At 33.2% G+C, this 25987-nt stretch overlaps 2 protein-coding genes across 4 annotated transcripts in view; both read left to right on the plus strand.

Moving 5' to 3' along the window:
• Positions 1 to 580: 580 nt before the first annotated feature.
• Positions 581 to 3784, plus strand: LOC124543763. Its single transcript, XM_047122065.1, has 5 exons — positions 581 to 881; positions 1364 to 1528; positions 2474 to 2575; positions 2808 to 2862; positions 3530 to 3784. The coding sequence occupies exons 1-5, from the start codon at positions 581 to 583 to the stop codon at positions 3654 to 3656; spliced, it is 750 nt and encodes a 249-aa protein (XP_046978021.1). The 3' UTR covers positions 3657 to 3784.
• Positions 3785 to 7995: 4211 nt separating this feature from the next.
• The window catches only part of LOC124531960 (obscurin), a 107438-nt gene continuing 89446 nt past the window's right edge, over positions 7996 to 25987 (plus strand). Inside the window, exons 1-2 of one of the 3 annotated variants that reach the window (XM_047106611.1) lie at positions 7996 to 8062; positions 12947 to 13047. In XM_047106611.1, the coding sequence (XP_046962567.1) occupies positions 13042 to 13047 (6 nt within the window). In that variant the 5' untranslated portion in view covers positions 7996 to 8062; positions 12947 to 13041. Of the gene's footprint in view, positions 8063 to 11337; positions 11600 to 12946; positions 13048 to 25987 lie in introns of those variants that run through there. The other 2 variants (XM_047106619.1, XM_047106604.1) reach the window with 2 other exon arrangements.

A 25987-nucleotide genomic window follows, 5' to 3' on the forward strand; every position in this document is an offset into this window, starting at 1 on the left:
CGATCGAAAGTGCAATCGTGAATAAAACCAGATTTTTATTTTATGACAAACATAATTAATACCTTTTGTGCCAAATATATTATACAAAAAGGTTTTTTTACGTAGATTGCTGTCTGTATCGCGAGAACGGAACGGAGACACAAAGGATGGTTTCAATAAAGAAAGCCAAAAAGAAACAGATGCACACAATCCAAAAGATCAAATACTAGCTTTAAATAGCAATGTTTCAAGAATACCTCGGTTAAAACAACTTATTAGAAGTGCTTTAACTGAGCTAAAAAATAATGAACAATATAAAAATAAGATTTCGGATAGCAACACAGTTGATAATGAAGAAACAATAACGTTACCAAACGATGATTTAGCTAAGAATAAAATAAATAAAAGTGATGACAGTAACATCGGAGATAGCGATGAAGTTTACAGTGAAGTCGTTAATAATAGACAGACTAATCTTGATATTTGCAATTCAGAGATAAAACAAAATAATGATCATGACATTAAGGCCTCTACAATATCCAATAAGCAATTATCACAAGGGGCAGATTGTAGTAAAAGCAGAACTATCGCGCAAACGGCAATGAGCGAAAATCCGTCAAATATTAGAAAAGAAAATGCTTTACGAGACAATAGTAAAGATCAAGTAACTAATGTAAGTTCGATAAATGCTAATGAATCTTATGTTGATAATATTAAAGTTGAATCTCCAAAATCAAGAAACAATCTACAATCGGACGTAAATCTCATACCCATTGATGAAACCGTTCTAAGCAATAAAGTACAGAGGAATGCCAGTCACGCTAAGAGAAGAATGTCATATGTTATCGAAGCTAAACCAGATAAAGATAGATTGAAAAAAGTCGCAAGTGATGATAATCTTGGTAAATATTTTGTTCACATAATTCCTAGTATACAAATTTGTTTAAACTGGCAATATTTATTTTTTATTTTATGGTATAGTTTGGCGGACGAGCATATGGGCCACCTGATGGTAAGTGGTCACCATCGCCCATAGACAATGACGCTGTAAGAAATATTAACTATTCCTTAAATCGTCAATGTGCTACCAACTTTGGGAACTAAGATGTTATGTCCCTTGTGCCTGTAGTTACACTGGCTCACTCACCCTTCAGACCGGAACACAACAATACTGAATACTGTTATTTGGCGGTAGAATAACTGATGAGTGGGTGGTACCTAGCCAGACGGGCTTGCACAAAGCCCTACCACCAAGATATTTTAGTGATTATAATAAAATATAAAGTAATAAATTTATTGCCCCAGAAATATATGGTTATGTATCATTTGTTTTTTTATTTAACGTTTGAATAAGATAAATAAAACATGTCACCTAATATTTTAGGGTCAAGAACTTACTCAATCGGACCCAAAAAGCCGGCTCCCCTGGCCACCTCCAGTCCTCAGCAGAGAACCTACCGACGTGGCTCCGCTAAAGTGAGAGCCTTGTCCCCCGACAGCACTGAGTGCGAAATATCTTCCCTCACAGACCTGCCTGATGAAACCGACGGTATGGAATTCCAAGATATATACACTGTCACATTACAAAAGTTACCAAATCTCTTATAGTACGACGCAACTTGGATGTACCATCGGCAAAATTCGTAAAACCGATCTCATCCGAATTGAGTACGCTATCTCAAATTATCAATATTTATTCGTTATGCGAATATGATCTTTACACAAACGTAATAACGTGTACAATCATATGTCCTAATAAATTCGTCAATTTGACACGACGTTGAAGTGACGCGAGAATCTATAGCGACGAATAGCGTCGAATGACGCGATAGGAGGCTGTTTCTATTGGTTGTGTGAGTCGGCAGTAATCGGTTTTATTGAATTTGCCGATGCTACATTTAAGTTGTATCGTACTATATGATAATACGACTAGTTTTACTTCGCAATTGTAACCCATCATTTGTCATTTCTATCGTTAAATCTAAAACTACCAATATTTTTGATCTTAAAACTTATACATGAAACTAATTTAGCTTGAGATACCAAACGTAATGCCTCAATTTATTAATCATTAATGAATAATGACATTTCTGGATTATTTTACGACATTTTTCGTGAAATGTGAATAGGTTCAAAAAGGTTATATGAATATTGCATTTCTGTCACGACGGACATCCTCAAGGGTTACCAGCCATTTAGGCGGGACATCTTATGTGTGCACAAATGTGACGCCAAATTCGTCACCTCTAAAAGTAACTAGGATTTTATGTAGCTACTAGTGGGAATTAAAATTATCATTTATATATTAATCAAGAGTCACTTCACTCGTTTTAAAGTGTTGGTTGTCGCGTGTCAAAAATTAGTCTATGTCCTTTCTTAGGGTTTAAGTTTGCTTCATAATAAGTTTCATAAAATTCAGTCAGCGGTTTCGTCTTGAAAGAGTGACAAACAGAGTTACTATCACATGTACGATACTTTCACATTCACGTTCCAGATAAAAGTCCTTTCAACTACATGTCTCCTGGCGAGCAGCGCGGCAGCACGAGTCAATATCTCTCGTCTGACACTTCGTTGAGTGAGGGGGAGCTTTGTCCAGGTACACATACACACACGTACACATATAAAGACGTTTACACACCACGTGAGATGTTTCAACAACAGATACACTTATGACTCCGATCTATGCAATTTTTAAATCTTCATTAGCTCATAGTATTATAGATATGATTGAATAATGATTAAGGTTTCCACTATAGCGGACTTACACAAAACTCGACCTAGTCCTACCCTTAAATTGTAAAGTATTAATGTGTTAGTTCGTTTTACAGTTTCCAAGTCGTCGTTTGATGAAGTTGATAAGAAGAAGAAAATTGATTTTATTGGGTGAGTATATATTAATACATCTCAAACATTCTTAATTAATTTCCTTTCTGCAAAAATTGCTAGAATACAACAACAGCCTGTAAATTCCCACTGCTGGCCTCCTCTCTCTTTGAGGAGAAGGTTTGGAACATATTCCACCACGCTGTTCCAATGCGGGTTGGTAGAATACACATGTGGCAGAATTTCTATGAAATTTGTCACATGTAGGTTTCCTTACGATGTTTTCTTTCACCGCTGAGCACGAGATGAATTATAAAGACAAATGCAACAGCGGTGCTTGTCTGGGTTTTGAACCCGCAATCATCGATTAAGATGCACGCGTTTTAACCACTGGGCCATCTCGACTCAAAAATTGCTAGAATACTCGCTGACATTAGCTTAATCGCGCTTTTCTGATAGAAACGAAAATAGGGCTCCAATAAGAAAAGGAGTGCCCGCAGAGATCAATTTTTGGTCCGATTCTCTTTTTCATATACATCAATGATTTTCCTAATCTTAAAGATATTAAACACAAATTAATATTGTATGTTCGTCATGCGATACAATTTTATTATCATTTTATTGAATGTAGTCCAGACTTTATTATGATGAATATTGTTGCGTTTAGTTATGTTTTGACTAGTTTTGTCATGATTGCATATAAATGGCAATTTATGTGTCCTTCCAGGGACGATTGTTCCGCGCAGGAAGCTCTGCGCGCGGCGGGCGCGGAGGTGCGGCGCTGCAGGCGCATGCTGCGGACACACTCGCGCGCGCACGGATACCCCTATAACTACACGCTGCCTTTAATTTGAAAACATGTATAGTACGACACAAATTAAATGTAGCATCGGAAAATGCAATGGAATGAAAATAAAACCGATTACTGCCGATTTACACAACCAATAGAAATAGCTCCCTATCGCGCCATTCGACGCTATTCGTCGCTATAGATTCGCGCGTCAGACAAAGCAAGTGCATGTAAATCGACGCGTCAAATTGACGAATATATTAGGTGATATGATATTACGTTTGTGTAAAGATCATATTCGCATGAGAAATAAATTTTGATAATTTGGGATAGCGTACTCAATTCGGATGTGATCGGTTTTACGAATTTTGCCGATGCGACATCTAAGTCGTGTCGAACTATACATTTGTTAGAAACGAGAGTACTATAATTTAATAAGACAATCTTTGATTACGTATCATATAAGTATAATAGACCACTGTTTTCCATTCCACGTATGCTTCAGAATGATGTAAGTGTTACTATTTAATAAATATTGTTTTGTTTAGGTTGTTACATTTGTTTTGTATCTCCCAAATTGATTGTATAATTAAATACAAATTCCACTAAGAATAGAATACAAGCTGCTCAGTGCAATAATGTTGTATTATAAATAAAGTTATATGAGTCAACCACTGCGGTATAATATAGCCGAGATACTGATCGCCATTGCTGAGTACAAACCCAGCAAGCTATTCGCATATGGAAATCGAACATTAGTTTATCTATATCATATCTTCAATTAAATTACGATTATATTGTAAGACTAGCTGTGCCCGTAACTTCACGGGTGTTGGTATTTAAAAAAACATATTGTTGTAATTTTTTTTTAAGTAAAAATAATTTATTAACATAAGAATTAACAACATTAAATCTTAAATATATATATACAAATATGAACTAAAACCAGTTACTGTATAAATCTTGACCGCGTCGAATGGTGGCAAGAATGCTAGCAGAATTTCCCCGTTGAATTGCATTCCGATCCTCTGGGCAAAAAACGAACCAGCCCTCCTAAGTTAAGTATTAGTTTTGTTGTAATCAAAACAAATAATAATTTGGCGGCGATAACTGTACTCGGTATTTTATTGTATATATAGATACCTCATCTTCAGCTACTAATACTTGATATTAAGTAAATGCGAAAGAGATGGCAGGTATGTCTTCCTCAACAATTCCAAGGCGGAAACACACAAGCAGACTTTCTCATTTATTTATAATTGTTTTATTAATACATGCAATTTCAGTAATTTTAAGATGACAAAATAAAGTCAATAAGGCTCCGACATAGATGTATAAATTTAATTATTTTTAGTAACAGCTCAATGTTTAAAAAAAAAAAGAAACATCTGTATTCATGCCACGTAAAATAATATTAATTGAAGTCCAGCAAATTATTAAACAACAAATTACACCATTAATTTAAAAAAGCACATATTCACGTAAAATAAATAGTTTCGATTACAATTATTATATAAAATAATGTGACATCCACATGAGACCGTAGAATTAAGTATCACTCACTTTGAATTAAATTTAAGTTAAGTATTAAATAAGCCATATTTTGACTATAATGGTGCTATTGGTAATATTCATTCAAATTCGTAAATTAAAGATCTAAGCATACAGAGGGGACTGGAAATAGACATTGTTTTATACTATGTAATGAAGTAGAATAGGTCCGCAGTACAGTTACCATTAAGCAGAGGTAAATTTTTCTGAAAAATATTATACGTTGGATCTGAATAGAATCAGTAACATATTATATTATTACTTTTATAAGTTAGAAATGGCCCACAGTTATTGTTATTATTAAGGTCATTTGTATGTTGCAAAATATGACCGTTTTGTGTGTATGGTCAGCAGAACCCAATTTGTGAAATGTTGAAAATACGGTGATGCGCTATTTTGTTTTTTTTTTTTTACAAAGTCGACAGGACTTGAAAAATTACAACTATGGCCCATGATCTGCAACTAAACTGATCTTGTGCGTACGTTGTCGGTCTTTAAGGAACGAGTATGCTTTTTTCTTGAAAATATTCATGTCATGGCAGTTCTGAAAAACTGCGAGTTTCACTAAGTGGTCGTGTAAAGCAATTAATGCCTTTAAAATCTACAATAGGAATCCTGGTCATCAAGGTATGTGGAACTATGACACGAGTTTCTTTTAAATGTGATAGTAACATAACCATCGTCATTTCGTGACGTCACCATCTAGCTAGTCCTTATTCGACGGTTCAATCTTTGAAATGAATTTAATGGTTGTGTTAAGTTTTCCAGTTTTAAGTGTTTCTGATTATTTCTTAAGGTATGCAATATTATATTTAAATATTAGTATAATATTTCGTGCTATATATTTATAGTTCTAATAGTACTTGTGTTAAATAAAAATTGGTAAATTAAATACATTTTCAATCTTGTTTTATTTACTGCTGATACGATAAAGGCACAGATTATCAAAATAAAAAAATGCCAACAGTCCACGCTGAATGATAAATGTCATACTGTTTTATAGTGACTCTAAAATAAATCTCTTTTTCGTACAAACTATTCTGATGTGCGTTAGACTAAACTTAAATCTACAAGCGGTGGTTACCAGCACTTAGATTTTTAATGGTATAAACAGCATTACATACTTGGTAAATATAAAATAGCATATTTATTTTGCCCTTTGCTTAGTAAGTATTCCTTTTATTATCACAGTGAAAAAAAAATTGTGCAATTTTAATATACTTTTTTTTTAATTATCTGAGTCCATATTTGTTCTTAATTCAAATTGAATGCGAAAGGCAGTTAAGATGTTTCGTTTCGCATTGAAGGTGATAATTTAATTAAAATTATTGTCACATATCATTCGCGATTAAAATGTAAAGTATTTATTGTCTCGACACACTTAACATTTGGCAAAGATCATACAACTATTTTCGAGTGATCGATTGGTGGATTTATTTTGAGACATTATAAACCAAAGTAACCGCGCACCTAAAATAGACCAGTCTATTTTAATTTCAAAATTATAGACCAAATTTTGATCCACTCGGACTTAGGTTGGTGGCATTCCGTTTATTTATTAAACGGATCATTAAACATTTTTTAATAACAAAATTAAAATCAAAATAAACTTTATTCAAGTGGGCTTTTACAAGCACTTTTGAATCGTCATTTAACAATTAAATGAAGCTACCACCGGTTCGGAAAGTATATTCTATAGTAGTAACTCAATAGTTATTCTTTTTCAACATTTAAAAAATACAAATTCATGTTAGTTAATACAATTATTTAAATAACAAAAATTTACTTCATTTATATTTAAGATGTTACAGGATTTACATATCTTATTTTGTCATGGGATGATAAGATTAAATTAAATTTAAATTTCTACTTTAGAATCGAAATCCGAAAATGGCCGACCAATAAACTCTTGGTCAGGTCTGCCCTTCAACGATTAAATGAATTATGGTAATTAAATTATTGTTGAAGGTACAATTCCTCTGCGTCTCCTGGACTTGAAAACATATTATTTTACTGGAGAAAAAATATTTATGCATTTCTCGCTGAGTTTGGCAGGATTTGCAGGATTACAGGAGTCTGGATTGTCATGCCATGATGATGTATTAGCTATTTCCAGTTTGTTTCCTCCGATCGGGGTTTTGAAAAAATAAATCAGTAATTGTAACGTAGACAACTGCTTGACTAGTCCATAAATTTAAGGTCATTACACGACACGACACGATTAACGTGGTTTCATGCAATTCCTTGATAGGTTAACCTACTCATCACTAAAACTACCGCCAAACTGTAATACTTAATAGTATGGAGTTCCTGTTTAAATAGTGAGTGATCCAGTGAAACTACAGAAACATGAGTATAAAATCTTAGTTCCATAGATGTGACGTCTCTCAAAGAAAAAATGGTTTAATGATTTCTAACAATGCCCATCTGTAATTCTTACCATTGGTTGGCTCATTTGTCCAAAAATCGGATAACTTGCAAATTTAGCAGATTGCTGTGGGCTGAGCATGTAAGCTGAAGGATCGATAGCCCTTGGGGCTGACTCTCCTAGAGTTAAAAGCACTCAACCAGGGAGGTGCATTGTTGACCTGATGAACGTAGTTTATTCTGACAGTACATGGAGTGTCAAAGAACCGAAAGTTTCGAGCACTTTGAAAGAGGTCTCATTCCAGCATACGATAACGAATGGCTGATGATGATAAGTTAATTTACGATCACCGACCGAACTAAAATAATATTAAGAAAAAAAATACTATAAAAATTCAAAACAGGGCTGCTAAAATATCTGAAACACATTCAAGAACGCTATGAAATCCATCGTAGCGATTAATGCAGTGTCAGAGTCAGTCATAGTGGTGTGACGGCGTGCGACGGACGCGCTAACGCGACCGAACCTCACGAACGACTCGGAACCGTTTCGTAATACAAGTTTCGTTACCCCGAACCCCGTCACCTTAACCCACCCCTACACGTGAACATTGTTTACACTCACCGCGAGTGACGTTACGTTCCAAACAAAATTCGGAATAATATCGCAACACTAAATAAATTTGTAACTAAATTTTTGTTTACTAACTCAAAATTGATAACGAAACCGATTTAGACGAAGAAATAGACGATGATGAAGGTTAATAAGCGAATAAAAATAAAGTGAATAAAATAATTATAAACAATAATCTGAAAATTATAAGTAAATTACAAAAAGTGTTTTATAATAATAATAGTCTATGACTACCCACATAAAAATCCTATAATGTAATGTCTATAATAAGAAAAAAAGATTCCTACGAGTCAATTGTAAATTTAATTTGTTGTGATCAACAAGTATTCGCAAAAAACGAATTTGTTTACAAGTGTTCGGTCAAAAGTACTCACGTATTCATTTGTGAAACATAAAATTCAGGAGCTTAGTTTTATTACCGAATCTCGTGTTTTTATTTATCTTGGTCTTATACATTAAGTATAAATATGTATTGAAAGCAAACAGAATTACAAAAAAGCAACGGCTTCTTGATCATCCAAATGTCAAGCACAAAGATAAAGAAGTCTGGACTTAGCTAAGATTAATCGATCAATCAATCTGCGTGCATCGGCGCTAGGCGTCCTTGCCCCAGTGACGTGCCAAAGACGCGGACGCATTTAGCCCAGTCTATCCGCTCTGAAATGTTTTAAACTTTCTTCCTCAACCTATCAATCGATTAACAACCTAATTGTCTTATCGTTAAGGTGATAAATGCTAAATACGTAGCTTGTAATTTTCGATCCCTTGAAACTTTCGTGCATTTTCTTCAAGGGATTGTGAGCTTTATTGCTCTTGTATTAAGCGTGGCATATGAGAGTGAAGAGTTACGCATTTCAAACGTATCTTCGCCATCGTGCACTGACATTTGAATACGGAAAAAATATTTCATTTGTTATTTTAGTGTCAGTTACAAATGTTGTTTTTTTTTATGGCAACAGTGATTCATAGCTCTGACTTTTTAATTGATTGGAAGTCGAAATGAAAAACGCTGTTTTAATCCAGGGGGTCATAAACCTTAATTCCGCTATTACACGAACTATAACAGTGGCCACGCGTAATACTCGTCATAAAGCGGATATTGCCCACACATCTATTTTCGAAATCCATTCAACCTCTTGAGAATGAAAATTAATCCAAAATATATTTACATTTGTGCAAGACCCATTAAATCTAAAATGGCCTAAATTACATCATTATCAACATTGTCGGCTCTAATTTTATCAATATTACAGTTTGTTCTATTTGATTTGTCGTCTCCAACGTTATATCGGTTTGTGATTCACTCGACTAATTTATTAGAAGCCATTAAGACACTTCCTTCATCACTCTACCATCAATAATTATAGACAGTAGCTTTCCATGCAACCAAATCGTATGTACTCACGATTCCCTTTCTTTACCCGTCGTTTGCTCTTCAGCTATGTTTTTCAAATCAGCATATCTGTACTCACGATGGTACATTTCCCTTTCTTTACCTGTTGTTTATTCTTCAACTATTATTAGATAAGTTACAAGTAAATTTCTTCACAGTAGTCAAGAAATATATTTGTCTCGTTCCTTTCTTGTGGTTTAGTTAGAGTTTTTTTAAATAGAAATCAGTATCGAATAAGATTTAGCATCTTATGTAGAAATATAATATTCTAAAATACTATAAGAAGTACTGATATTTCTGTCACAGACAGTCGATTATTCAAATTTTGTTTATTTTATTTGAAGTGTGATTATAACAGGATGTCAAATGTGCCAAATATTCCAGAGCCGATCCTGATCCAAACAGAGACCTTGATATTATTTTAGTTCATGACCATTATTCCGCATGACGAGAGTAACAGTTACAGAAAATTGACGATGTAACCAATTATTATGTAAATCTTTACAAATATTATAAAGAGGAAAAAATTGTTTGTTTGGTTGTGATGAATAGGTTCCAAAACTACTAGATTTACAATAATCTTTCACAATTTGAAAGCTATATTACCCACGAGTAACATAGGTTAAATTTAATTATGCAAAAAATAGGGCCCCCTAAGATTTTTGGGATTTTCGGACGCAAGGTATAAAAAAGCTTTTGAGATACGCAATCCTGTCATAAATCCAGAAGCTAGTCTTTAAGAAAACGAGCGGTTTGTGTAGCCGAACTCACTTAACGCTAAGATTTATAGTTCTCGTGAATGTCAACGTCAATAACACCGCATTCCTATTTATGTAAACAGATTTCGGATGTCATTGAACGAAATACTTTAAAACAGAGCGTCGGACGTCCTTTCTTTTATTGACAGATTCTTTCATGCGCGAAAATTTCGCTTCGATTTTTAAATATCTTTCTTTTATTTTTACATAATAACCCTACAATCCTACTGACCTGTGTTTATTTTTTTCACAAACTCGGCCATATTTCCTCGTAATGCTTCATCAGACTAGCAAGCTCAATATTTTGTAATAGGCAGGAAAGCACTTAGGGCTAAACGTTTGTGCAAGTCCGTTTGGATATTTACCACCCGCCCATTATATATTGTACGGTCAAAAAGCAGTTCTTGGTATAATCCTTTTCCGCTACCCATTGGGCCAATGTAAGTACAAGAGACATAACATCTTACTGCACAGGATTGGTAATGTAAGGAGCCCTTAGCATTTCCTTTTTACGTATACGTATAACAGGTATTATTTACAAAACGTTCTTGTTTTTTCTTGAGTACTATACCTTGGCTAAGTACCATTGATTTGCAGTTGCACTAGTAATATAACGCATGCGTTATTCTACAAAAAGGTTACTCTGGTTTCGTATTAAATGAAATTGGGAATTATTCTTACTTGCTTAAATTAAATTCGATTTGTTGCAATAATAATATGTTAATTTAAATAATAATTTTAAGTATAGCTACAGTTTATTTGGCATGATTTAGTTGGCAATTGGTTGATTTGAATTCCTATTGTAAAAGCAGTCCATACCAAACCGTTAAATAATTCTTAGAGGAATTATTTACGTGCAGGTGCCCGATGAGTCTTTGGCAAAGTTGACAGAGCGGCTGCATTCCGCTCTTGATACGAGTTTTATTATATTTTAAACGTGATTAACTATAAACTTTAATAAATTGATGAGTGAAAATAAAAACTTATAATCCAAAACTTTTTAGGTATTTCACAGGTCACGAGATTCATTTTGATATTAGTATTAAGATTGGATTTAAATATATTTAAACAATAACAATTATAATAACGGTCCGTAAAACAATTACCAATAATCCGTAAGTTATCTGTGAAGTGAAATGTCAAGACGATGATATAATTTAAAGTGAATTTAAAATTGATCGAAGGAACGATAAAACACAACTAATTATAATTAAACACTCATTAACCCACACATACACACAAACACACACACATCATGGACACCCAACACAATACACGTGACATCATGAGCAAAGAAGCGATAGGTCAGTGCGCTAAATTTATAAACAATAAATTTGTAGTAAATGTTACAAGTATAAAAAAAGTAATGCTTAAATAAATTAGAATATTTTTTTTCTGACAAGAAAGCTCAATCTTACTTTTTTGATATTTCAAATTTAAACTGAGCAGTGTTTAAAATTGTTTTGTTTTTTTAAATACTTATTTATGAATCTGTTAAATTATACGTAAATTAAGTAGTTCTTATATATTTGACAGCTGGCAGTGTGGAATTTGGCGTAACAAAAACTCCTGATACTAAATCGATTATTTCAGTAGATTTTGATTACACTAAAAACATATTACTTCGCTATACAACGGAAGTAAAATAGTAGAAACACCTATAAACACTAATATACAGTATTATTATATATATTATTATGTAGCGTTCCTAATGCTTACGTAGTTATATAAACAGTGCTTTATATTATTTACACAGAAGACTGAACAAATCCTATTTCCCCGTTCCGTATTATATTATATACATACATACATATATTAATTCAATAACCACTCCCAAATCCAATAGCACAAATTCCCTTATATGTTAACTAATCGCATACTAAATATCATATACACTTAGCTAAAATAGCGTCTAATTAAGCAACAACATCTGTCCTTTCCTCTGTTGAAATAATATTTCCCCCAAATGCATTTTCGACACTGCTTAGATCTCCATTTCTCCTCCCATAAGGCGTAGCTAAGAATATTTTCGGTCGTGTTAGTATGGCCATTTGTATTTTTAAATAGTTTCCTATACTGTATGTCCGGTTTGTGTATTTGATATATCGTTACTGTACGTCAGTAAGTAATATAAGTTTTTAAGTCATTTGAGATATGCGACTTCAAAAGTTACGAGCTTTAACGAATTTTACGAGTGTCTACGAATTACATCTCGTAGACACTTCTACTGAAATTACGGATTTTAGCAATACTAGAGTTTTTGGAGCCGAGATGGCCAATGGCTAGAACGCATCTTAACCGATGATTGCTGGTTCAAACCCATGCAGGACCCTTGAATATACATGTGCTTAGCTTGTGTTTATAATTCATTTCATGCTCGGCGGTGAAGGAAAACATCGCGAAACCTGCATGTTGAGAAATATGTTCAAAACCTTCTCCTCAAACGGAGAGGAGGCCTTAACCCAGCAGCGGGAAATTTACAGGCTGTTGTTGTTATTGTACAGTTTTTTGAATACATTAACCGGATATAAGTAGTGTAGAGGCTGGCGTTACTAGAAAGTAAGTTAGTTGATTCTTAGCTGCGGCCTTAGGCCATTGTTCATCGGTGCGCAGTGTTACCGGCAAGTGCAGTGACGAGTGCGGTGTTGTAGAATTCGGCGAGTGGGTGAGCCGAGTGGCGGTGCCGGCGCTGCGCTCGAGGAGACTCAGCGAGCAGCGAGCCAGGGCGGCGACTCTAAGGAGCAACATGGAAGTAAGTTCATTTAAAATCCCATTTAAAACACAAAACCTACTATTGTAGGTTGCTATTGCAAAGGGTCTTTTGTAGAGTTTAGCTTCTATCAAAACGTACCTTAAGACTAGTATGCGAGTAGAACTTTCAACGTAGAACCAGACCATAAACAACATTAATAATGATCCAAATTATCGATTATATTCAAATTTTACTTCGATATTTGTTGCACCCAAAAGTGATTATCTGATAACGTACTTTTGCATCGTCTACATCTGCAAACGAAAAAATTACAGATAATAATTAGATATAAAATTCTGACTTCAAAGAAAATATAAAGCTAAAACAATTAAAACCGTATATAAAACACGAAATTGTGGTTAATTTCTTAAATGCTTATGCTTTATAATAAATAGCTAAATGCTACCATGCTATTTATTATAAAAGAAAGGCAAGCATAAAGCATAAAAAGCATATAAATGGACCTTCGAGGGGCTCCCCATGATAAAGAACTACGCAAATGACATATTCATAGTTGAAGTATTAGAGAGTTTTCAGTATAATATTGAATTTCTGAAGGACTTAGTCGACCGCGCTGAGGATTGTGGCCAAGTTTACGTGGGTCGTGGAAACGGACTCGTTGTTCACAATCATATCCCGATGGGACGAAATTTCGGCTCATCTCCATAATTTGTATTACCGACTATTATTTACAATGTTATTTTGATGCACAAACAAACCATATTTAACTCCTAATAGACAGCTCGGAGATCGCGAGTAAATCAGATAATGACGTAAAACACGTGCAACCCGCATTAGAGCTAAATTTGTGGACGCAGTTGTTCTAAGTTATATACATTAACTTGACCTTTCAAAAGTTTAAAGGTCTCGTCAAAAAAGCATAGATAAATAAGGAATTTTAAGAATAAAAAGGGTAGACTTATTTTTTGTTGATTTTTAGACAGGATGTTTAATTTAATTGTTCATCACTGACATATTTTTTATTTAAAATTGTCGAAAAGAGTAACTACTGAGTTTTTTGACGATTGTTTTTGGTTGAATATACTTATAGAACCGATGGTAGGTTTTAAATTTGATTTTGTACTGCAAGATGAATCAAAAGTGCTTTGGAGAACCTAGCTCAATAAAGCATATATCGATTTTGACATAAATATGTAACAGATAATAAATAGCACAGAAAAGCGTTTCCACGAGCTCTACGACAAAATAAAGCTAATTATTTTTGTTATTAGCGGTACGCGTTGTTATAATCCTACTAATAATATATAATAATTAATATATAATTAATTAATATATAATCGTTGTTATAATTACTGACTACTATTAACTGACTGAAAGAGTAACTATTGAGTTTTTTGTCGGTTCTTCTCTGTAGAATCTACTTTCCGAACTGGTGGTAGCTTTACATTTATTTGAACACCCAAACATGACGTTTGTTTGAAATTTATGGTTTTGATTGATTTTTGATTTTGTTAGAGATCATAGACCACTGTGATTTATCTCTCTAGAGCTGTAGAATCTATTCATCACATATCTACCTCCAATCAGGAATATTAAGTATTGTTTGTTCCTGTGTTAAGAGTTCGTGGCCAGGGAAATCACAGACACAAAAGGCATTATATCTTATTTATCAAACTTTCTCGCTAAAATTGCGTAAGCTGTTACATTGTCAAGATTGAAATCCCTTCAGCTGCCTTAATAGTTCTATTAAGTAACTTGCCAACAAAAATAAAGAGTAATCGTACAAAGAAGTGCCATTGCCGGGCCAAGGATTTCTATCCCTTTGTAGATAAAGTTTGTTCTCCGCCGCGCTGATCCAATATGGTTTTGTATATGGACATGTTACAGAATTTCATTGAAATTATTGACATGCAATATGAATTATAAATATTAATTAAGCACATGTTGTGTTTGATCCCACAATCATCGGTTAAGATACACGTGCTCTAACCACTGGGTCATCGGTCAGCAAAGGTATTCTCAACGTCTCGCACTTGATCAATCTTAATTACGGAACAGCATGATTTAATAATGACGTAACATCTTTCATAAATCAAAATCAAAAATTTGATTTATGTAATAAATAAATTATGACGTTATGTAAAATATTGATACCGAAATACACAGTGTTATATATTACTCTGAGAACATAATTATGAACTATGATATATACATATTATCAGTCTGTTATTTACTGCTGCAATGATTGATGTATTTTTGAATTTGTTATATTTCTTATAACACCATAATATTGTCTATGGTCTAAAAAGTAAACCACTTCTACAATTATAGTAAAAAAATGTTGTAGCCTATGTTGCTTATACATTACCTAACTGCCTGTGAAAGTTCCGACAAAATCGGTCTAACCGTTCCAAAGACAAGTCGGATCAAAAAGGCACACAAAAATTGTAAAAAAAATATTTAGTTTCGTTATATACACCGTGTGTACATACATATGCATTTATTAAATGCATACATACATATACATTTATTAACAAAGGCGGTTATTATGCCAAAATTTTGGCGCAAAATTTGACAGCTCTAAACAATATAGATTATGTTCACACAGTTTTTACATTTTTTTTTCTTTAAGAATGAAAATGTTTATGCCTTGTAGTTGTGATATTTTATTGAAGCAGCTATCTTAGAATTTTTTTACTACCCGTTTTTATGCGACTGTTTGTGGCGGGCGATGTTGCTTAACATCGTTTCATGTGGCTAAAAGATATTAAAACATTGTTATAGACTCCGTTTGTAAAACAAAAGACAGAATACACGGAATATCCAAGTGAAGGAACAAAACTGTTATATTAATTCCTTTTTTTTCTGGAAAAACGTGTTACGTTGTTCCCCCACGTGATGCAAAGTGGGATGGGGGGGGGGAATGGTACTCCCCGGTTTACCCACTCAAAAACCAGCGGTACCCTCTCCGTCTATCGGCGGATGCCACGGGATCGCTTACGCATGCTACCGTGACGCTCTGACGGTCTTTATATTAATACCTAGTTTAACCTGCAGAACCTAATTGCACACAAATCGTCAACCCCTATCGTAACCCTAAAAGGGTAAATTTAAAAAATATAGTCTAGGTCCTTCCCCGGAACTCAAACTTTCTAAAATAATTTTATTTATAATACTATTTTCGTTACTTATTTTCTTGCGAGATGAATTATAATATTAATTAAGCACATCAAATTACTGCCTGTGTTTGATCCCACAATCATCGGTTAAGATACACGTGCTCTAACCACTGGGTCATCGGTCAGCAAAGGTATTCTCAACGTCTCGCACTTGATCAATCTTAATTACGGAACAGCATGATTTAATAATGACGTAACATCTTTCATAAATCAAAATCAAAAATTTGATTTATGTAATAAATAAATTATGACGTTATGTAAAACTAATGGGAATTGGAAGTAAAATTAATGGGAATTGAGTGAAATATTTTTGTATTACAAATTGAATATATTAATCAAATAGCAGACTTATCAACCAAACACTTGTGATATTGAAAAGTACGGTTTGTTTTGGTTTTTTCCTTTTTCATTATAATAGAGTATACTAGCGATCCGCCCCGGCTTCCCACGGGTGCAATGATTTGACATCACAGTGAAATCTTCTAAAATTATCAGTCTTTTTTAGTAAATTATCCATGTATTATACAAACATAAAAACCTTCTTCTCGAATCACTCTATCTTTAAAAAAAACCACATCAAAATCCATTGCGTAGTGTTAAAGAATTAAGCATACAAAGGGATATAGGGACAAAGAAAGCGACTTTGTTTTATATGTAGTGATATAAAATCAGTTCGGCGGTTAAAACGCGAAGACCTATTAACAAAAATACACATCATTTCACACTTCCGGGATATTATATACGTTTCTAATTTGTATGCTTGCCTTTCTTTTATAATACGGCGATGAAGATTGTAGTATATTCATATATAGGTATTATAGCCTTAATAAGAATATTACAGTTTTGAAAAAAGGTTTGTGTAAGTGTACTTTTCCATTAAAAAATTATTTACCGTGACCAGTCTTTTTCAGTCAGATTATTTTTTATTACATATATAAATATATTATTAGATATTATAAATTTATAAAATAATAATAATACATAGTACTTACTCTGAATGAGATATAAATAGTTACCTTAATTAATTCCTATAAATCTAATACATTGTCGTGTATAAGTCGAAATGTTTTAATTATAAAAATTAAATATACATCATTAGCAAACATATTATAATATATCTACATTTAATCTGATATAGGCAAATCAAGTAATACGTCATTTGTATAATTGAGGAAAAGAAATGGTCCCAAAAATAGTCCCTCAGAGACCCACAAATTTATTGAAGCCACGGGAAATTTCTTCAAAATTCACGCTTATATAAGCTACTAAATCTGAATGATAATCTACAAAATCAAATCAATCAAAAAAAGGTTATATAGTTGCTATGTAATTTAAGTTAGCTAGACGTATTTTTAATTATTCGATTGACATGGAGTGTTAGTTAAAAACCTTTGAATGAATAACAAAAAGAGAGAAGAGCGGCTTCTTTGCTGCTACAGGTACTGACTAAATTATCCGCCTGTTTCATTTTATATCAAATATTTTATTAGCATTACTTTTGGAACAACACTTAATTCTGATTGTAAATAGTTTAATAACAGTAACTTTTATTTGTAAGGATAGACGGAAATTTTATAAAAAATTCGAATTTTTTTAAATCTTAAGATCTCGCTAAGAGTTTCAATGTTTTGTTGTACAGTAATATTATAACAATAAACAAGGTCTGCCTCATGAGTGAATCATATACAAATTTTCCTCGCCAATTCTAATAAATAGATTTTACTCTATAAATAGGTACTTAGTGTACTTACGTACTAAATTGTTTGTGTATGATTCTTTCAGTAAAAATAAATAAGTGAATGTATTTGGATATTCGTCGTCACTTTTCATAAAATAGATTAGATAATAATGAAAGCTCAGTTTTAATGTTTTCAAAATGTTATACCACATTGTATGTGTACCACAGACAATGTATATATAATATCAACGATAAAAATAAAATACCAATACATCCATAATGATCTATTAATGTCGACCACTCTGTCAACAGTCTACAAATATTTCGTTACTCATATCATTGCATTTATAATCTTCAAATGTATTCAATTGCCAAATCAAAAAGTTTTATTTTTAGTAGCATATTTGACTTAAATACCATTTATATATGCGCTTTGTTAACAGCGCCATCTAGTGTATATATTGCTATTTAAATACTGAGAACGTTGTTCGAAAACATGGAATGCTTTGGAGTTTCATTGTAGTTTCAACTTGTTTCAACAGATGGCGCTACTAAAGAAGTTCACAAGACAAATGTTTAAATACAAGTTTTAAAAACAGATGACGCTTTATAACTTAGAAGACGAACACAATAGTATTGAAAAGGTTTTTGGACATTAACGTAAATAAAATGTATTTGATTTGTAAGTCAGATTTATTTAGTATGATTGTTTGGATAGTATGGTTATCTTATAGTTTTGGATATCTCTACTAATATTGTAAATGTGAATCCTTATAAAGGGTCGACATGGAATATGGCTTTTTATGCGTAATACCTACGAATACAACCTCCGACCTCTTTACGTGGGAAAACCGCGGAGGAAAACTATTGGATAATATTTTCGCCAAGCGTCCTATGTGTTATAGTTAAAATAAGATTAAGAGCTTGCCTATTTATAGTTACAATGGACATAGCAACACACGCCACGTAGCTTGCAAACTGCAGTGCATTGACATCAAAGGAATTACTTTATTACTAATCAAATATAGAATCTTTATGGGCGCCTTTATATTCGCAGAAACAGTGCTGTACGGCACCATTTTATTGGAGATCTACGATAAATCGTAGTGTGAATTGCTTTTTGATGTGTCATGTGAAATCTCTTCTGAGCCTTGCAGAGTCGGATTTAAAGGTCTGGAGGCCCCCGGGCCACAAAGCAGTAGGGGCCCTAGACAAACAGAAGCGTGAACAACCTAATAATTATATTATCATGTATTAATTACTTTTTTATTTTAATCAGTAAGCTATGATTTATTTACTTGTATCGGTAACTTTTAAAATATTAAATAATAACATTATTATTATTTGACTATATCTCGGTATTTGTTAACTTGCTGAAAACTGTGGCCCCCACTAATGTGGAGGCCCCAGGGCAGTTGCCCCGGTTGCCCTCCCCTAAATACGGCCCTGGAGCCTTGTAAGATCTACACTTATTCTATCTTGGAGATGGAGTAGCTCTCTTATTTGGAACGTTTATTTTATTTGTATATATTTTTATTTGAAATATATGTATTTAATTATCGAAATTCTATTTTTCATATATCGCTTTTCTTTAAGTTGCCACGAGGCGATCGTTTTAATTTACTTTCCTATAGAAACAATTCCTATAAGAACCTAAATTAATATCAACACATTTATTGATATTAATTTAGGTTCTTAGTTCCGCAGTGTGGAGGCTGATCTAGATAAAACATACGGATTTCTCCAATATTCCCTAATATTATTTGGATACTTGTACAAAATAAGATTCTCCTGTAAAAATTGCATTAACATACTCAAATGCAGGAATCAGGATTTATAAATAATTTAGCTCTAAATCAGCATAGCCAAGGCGGCACGGGATGGAATTTTAGTTTGTATATAATTAAATGAATTACCATCATAAGTACTTGAACTTAAAAATTATAGATATTGTAAAAGATTAAATTTTTATTGAAATTAAAAAAATACTTATTCTTCTTTTAATGTTTTTTCTTAAGTTCCATAGCTTAGATATGGTCTGCTTTTTCGCTGGAGAAGAATTAGCATTTGTCCCTGTGGTTAGAACACGTAAATCTTAGCCGATGGTTGCCGATACGAATCAGTATCACTGTGTTTATAAAGTCATCTCGTGCTCGAAGGTGAACTAACACGTCGTTAGGAAAGCGGCCTATATCGGATTATTTCGATTAAATCTACAAATCAGCATTAGAGCAGCAAGGTAGAATCGGTTACTAACTCCTCAAGAGGATATCGGGCTTCTGCCGATCAATGGTACATTGATAGGTTTAGTTTATTTCCTTTTATAACATACCCGCTTTCACTTTCGCAAGCACCTCAGGGTAGGAAACATCAAATCAACCGTCTATCAGCAATGCTTAGTATTATTGTGTTCCGGTTTATAGGGCGAGTGAGTCAGTGTAACTACACGCACAAGGGACATAACCTATTAGTTCTTAAGGTAGGTCGCGTATTGCTGATATGAGATATGGGTAATATTTCTAATAGTACTAATACCTCAGGACTGTGATGACCATGATTTAGATAGTACATTTGTCGTCTGCCTACCATTGTCAGAGAAAAAGTACTATTGCGTTTCTTATTCGTTCAATATAGTCTATATTATTATTACATTAATATTATAAATGTGAAAGTAACTATGTCTGGGTATCTGTCTGTCACGTTTTCACGACCAAACCGCTGAAATGAATTTTATGAAATATGGTATGAAGCAAACTTAAACTCCAAGATTGGACATAGGCTACTTTTTTGCCTGACACATGACAACCACACTAAAAGGCGAGCAAAGCCGCAGGTGACTGCTAGTCCTGTAATGTAACGATTCAAAAGTGTCTCTAACAACTTAACAGCCTACTTAAATAAAGTATATTTTAATTTTACACCAATACACAAATCATATTTTCACCAACGAAATGTCATACACTCTCTTAAATGCTCCTGATTTTTCTCCCACTGTGATCTATTTTCGCCATTCGAGCCGTGCAAGCTAAATGCGCTGTTATCCCGATGTACTTAGGGTAATTTGTGTGTACATTACTCGAGCAAGTGGTATTTTTGACAAACCCCCGACGTCTAGTCTAGTTTGACGGACGTGTATGTAATTAGTTCTTGTTCAAACTGATTTTATTTTTAATTTGAACGTTTGAAAATATTTCATTGGAATAGTGAAGTTATTTTTCATTTCAATATAAAACTAAGGTCATTAAAAATAGCATTTTTTTGTCCGATTGTGCTTGTAACGAATAGATCAAGATAAGTCACCATGAGTCGTAGACACTAGTACTTCTTAGTCCGTTAGTGTATCTGGAGCTTCTTCTAGCTTATAAAGTTTCAAAATCGAAATTAAAATATGTTTTAATCAAGAAGTTTTTATAAACACTTTTGAATCATCATGTCATTTGATAAACTCTATTAAGTGAAGCTACCATAGGTACAACTCGTTTTCATTCTGTTTCAACTGCTGAATACTGCTTACAAAAATGAAACTCATTATTATCTAAGAGACAATTCTATTATTCCGATTATATTCTGATCCAACTTTGAAATAATCGTAACTAGATCGTTGTTTCAGTAGAATATGAGGACGGCTTAATTTTTAGGAGAATTCGCGCTGATCACTCTATCTAAACACCCTAAAGCGTTTATCCCACGTTATCTGAGATATCATTTATACTCATTGTACTTTTAATTACTATTTATACAGAACATAGTAAAGAAAAAAAATTAAAGTTTAGAATTTAGTAACTTTTGAACTGAGGTAAATTTTCATAGCGATAATTTACGATGGGAATCGAGACGAGACAGGGAGATGAGCAGGTCAAAATTTGAAAAACTTGTCGTTTTGATTTTATAATCAAACTATTCAAAATTTTCAAAGGCAGGATCACTTTATTAAAATTATTTAATTTGTGTAATTCTTTACTATACCTAAGTATTTTGTATGAAATTTGTTGCTGACAAAAAAATAACAAATATCAATATAAAAATATAACGAACCAGAATTTAAAAATTAAACCGTTGAAAAATTTATAGCAGGCGATCCAACCTGATTCACTTCTAATATTGTCCAAGAAGTATTGTTACAAATGATCTTACCGGCATCATAAAAGAGTAACGCGTGTGAAATATATTTACAGAAGATTTGAATATAAAGTGATTTTATGAATGTTTTTATTAAGACACAGCCATTAAAATGTAAGACGAGTGACACGTACTTTCATCAGAAAGTTCGTAAACTTAAGATATGTCATCGTAAAAACATCTCTGTGTGATCAAGAACATTCGTAAAATGTATTTACAATAGTTACTGGCTACTCTTATTATAACTATTTTTCCTGTTAAAAGAGCAATGACATTTGCTTCAATTCTCTGTAAATAATATTCAAATGAAAGATAAGCAAATCAAATATTTATTTCACTGGAAGTCCGACTTTTAGGGATATGAAACCATGAATTCACAGTTAGCTATAATACTTCAGTCAGTAGGTAGGGTAACAGCCTAACCAAGGTCAGGTAGGAAAACATGATTGCTACCTTAAGCCTATTTTCGAAGGCTCACGTGTTAGGCAGAAGTTCATACTGAATAGAACTTAATTTGATATGCCTATCTACTTACTTTTTATTCTATTACCTTAATTAAAATTACCAAACGCTGTTGAAAACAAGATAAAAAAAATTGTGATATAGGTTGGCGACCGGGCAAATGATCCATCTGAGGGATGCGGCCACCACTGCCCATAGGCATAGAAATATTAACCATACCTTACATCCTCAATGCGTAACCAAACATAGGCGCTAAGATGTTCATGATGACCCTTGTGCCTGTAGTAGTTACATTGGCTCACTCACCCTTAAACCGAAACACATCAATACTAATTCTTGCTGCTAAGCGGTAGTATATATGATGAGTGGTACCTACACAGACGGGCTGGATCAAAACCTTACACACATGTAATCCTTAAAAGAAATAAAAACCTTAATGACTAAACATTTTATATGACGAAAGAGAAATACTATTTTTTAGAAAGACTCGAGATAAGCCGGCTAGAATGACATTTTATGTGCTTGAATTTTGTTTATAATTTAAATTATCTTGTTCGGCGGTGTGGAAACGTGACGAGGAAATTGATAGATATGAGGCAGAGTTACATCCGACTATATATGTAGCTTTCTTCACGGGGTTTTCTTTCACTATCGAGCACGATATGAGTAATAAAATAAAATTAACCACATGAAAATTGACGTGGGATTAGACTAGCATTTTCCGACTGATATTGGCTAAGACAATGTACCATGTTAGCTCTTTAGTCATGGTAAGGCTCATGAAGTAATTTAAGGATTATATGACGGCCTCCGTGAGCCAGTAGTGTGTACACCGGTTTTCATGGGTCTTACTCCGAGTCGATGTGGAAAAAGTTATTTAATTTTCTATGTTGTCTTGGTCTGGATGTTTGTGGTACCGTCGTTACTTCTGATTTTCCATAACACAAGTACTTTAGCTACTTACATTAGGATTAGACTAATGTATGTGATGATTGTCCAATATTAATTATCTTTCTATTATAAACAATTATGCAATAAAATTTAAGCAAAAGATAATTTGTTTCAAATCCTAAGACCATCCGAGACGTTTGTACCTATATCTTACGTGGGTTGAGCTAAATTTAGCAAACATAGTATTATTTTTAAACCATCGCATACCGGTTTATTTAAAAAAAACAGACCTCTTCTATCGTTATAGAAATTCTCTTTAAATCATTTATTTTAAAGTATTATGAATACTCGTGGATGTTTTTTGGGTGTTTTTAAAATATTTATTATTAGTGATAGTATCAGATTCAAGAAAATAAATCTGAAATCAATGGGAATAAATGTACTGGCAACATTGTTTTTTTAATTATTTATTTTCCATTAAAAATTTTTCTTTATTCTATTTACTCAAAATTTGCCAATGGTAATAATACTTATAATTATTTTCCGTGATGAGCAGAAGGTATGGATCTTATTTGTGTAAAGATTTTCATACAACACATACAGGCTGCCTCGCCATGTTTTACTTCACCATCGATCACGCGATGAATTATACACAAATATAAACCTATAAGATTTTAAATTAATATGCTTTTTATTATTATTATAGTTATTAACTACGTGGTATTTACCATGTTTCGTATTTTTATCAACGGGAGCTCGATATTTCGACATTATCTACGAATGTCTTGTTCACGAGAGTCTCGTGAAAACATGGTAAATATCCCGTAGTTAATAACTGTAAAAATGTAAACCTACACGAAAATTCACCAGAATTTGAATCCATGCTTGGTTAAGCCCATCGGGCCCATAAAATTACAACTTTAATTGCTTGCAAAATTCGTTATCTAGTTGCTAAAGTTGATGGTTAACGATAATATAATATAATGCATTGAGTAAAAACGGCCTATTTTAATATTACAAACAGACACTCCAATTTTATTATATGCATAGATATAGATATATAGATCGCCGGCGGTTTTTCCGAACCGATACGACATGGGAACCTTCAAGAAAAGAGCGTACTCCTTTCTTAAAGGCCGGCAACGCACCTGCAAGCCCCCTGGTGTTGCAGATGTCCATGGGCGGTGGTAGTCACTTTCCATCAGGTGAGCCTCCTGCTCGTTTGCCACCTATGCCATAAAAAAAAAATAAATAAATAATAATATATGTTACAGTGCCATTGTCTATGGGCAGCGGTGACCACTTAACATCCGGTGGCCCATTTGCTGGGAAAACCAAAATATCGGGACAAAATTTTACGAGAAAGATATTTTTTGTATAAATAGCATTAACCAATCTAATTAAAAAAAAAATCTGGTCGCGGTTTTTTTCCTTGTTGCTTTGCGTTATATTTTAAACTAATAATAAAGGCTGCCAATCAGCTGCCAACTTTTGGAATATTTTCTTAAACAATTATTATTGCCAGCCGGCAGTCAGTGTTCTAATGAGCATAAGTGGCAAAGCGCCGGCGCTCTTGTGACTTTATGTAATAGGAATATATCAAAATAGATAAATCTGAAGATATTATTATTTCGACTCAATGATTTCATGAATAAAATCAATTAGAACAGTAATCTATGACTAATAGATACATAGATAGATATAATTATATGATCTGGTTTCCCGCCATAGGAATTGAAGATGGACTAAAAATAACTCGTTACAGTATCGACGTTTCTACTTTAATAATTTCCTCTGGAATTATTCGATATAACGGCAAAAGACCTGATGAGCCATCACTGCTTCGCTGGGAACCGTTATGAGCCCTATTGCGTTAAAAAATACTAAGGACATAATCTCAAAGGCCATAATCGCTGCGGTAAATGCTGCGGTCAACACAAGGCAGATGATGTACTGTAGTTGAAACGCTTGGAGTAATAAAGCAAAGGGTTTTATAAAATAGGTATATCCAAGTATTTTACCCGGTCTCATAAGAAACCAGGTTGGTTATCTCGACCAATTTTTTTCGATTGTCTGAGATAATGACCTTCTAAGACGTAATTGAGACAATCATATATCACACAAGACATCTGCGAAACTATTCATCAGACACACATCTACATCAAACACATTTGGTATTATCTAAACATCCATTGGTCGTGTATTGCATCATTGAGTGCTTTTAGCCATAGACCAATTAGATTAGATGCAATTCAATTAATTTGAATTCGTACATAGTTATAAGTTAGATTAGATCAGTATCTAATAGACTTCTTAATTACCTTTGCCGAATAAATCAAAATCAAAATAAACTTTATTCAATTAGGCTTTTACAAGCACTTTTGAATCGTCATTTTACAATTAAATGAAGCTACCACCGGTTCGGAAAGTAGATTCTATCAAGAAGAAACGACGAGAAACTCAGTAGTTACGCTTTTTCAACTTTTAAAAAATACAAAGTCATGTTAGTTAATAGAATTATTTAAATTAATATATACATTTGCGTACCTATATTAAAATAAACCTACTTTAAAAGTATTAATATCGTTTGTTGCTACATTGGTTTTTACGCTCTTTGGTATTTGAGGTGTCGATATACAGTGACCTACCA

The sequence above is a fragment of the Vanessa cardui genome, chromosome 1 (assembly GCF_905220365.1).
Source record: "Vanessa cardui chromosome 1, ilVanCard2.1, whole genome shotgun sequence".
Lineage (NCBI taxonomy): Eukaryota > Metazoa > Arthropoda > Insecta > Lepidoptera > Nymphalidae > Vanessa > Vanessa cardui.

Coding starts and splice junctions, on each gene's coding strand:
- LOC124543763 (XM_047122065.1), top strand. CDS start 581: ATGAGCGAAAATCCGTCAAATATTAGAAAAGAAAATGCTTTACGAGAC. Junction 1,529..2,473: donor CCTGCCTGATGAAACCGACG/GTATGGAATTCC, acceptor TTCACGTTCCAG/ATAAAAGTCCTTTCAACTAC. Junction 2,863..3,529: donor AAGAAAATTGATTTTATTGG/GTGAGTATATAT, acceptor GTGTCCTTCCAG/GGACGATTGTTCCGCGCAGG.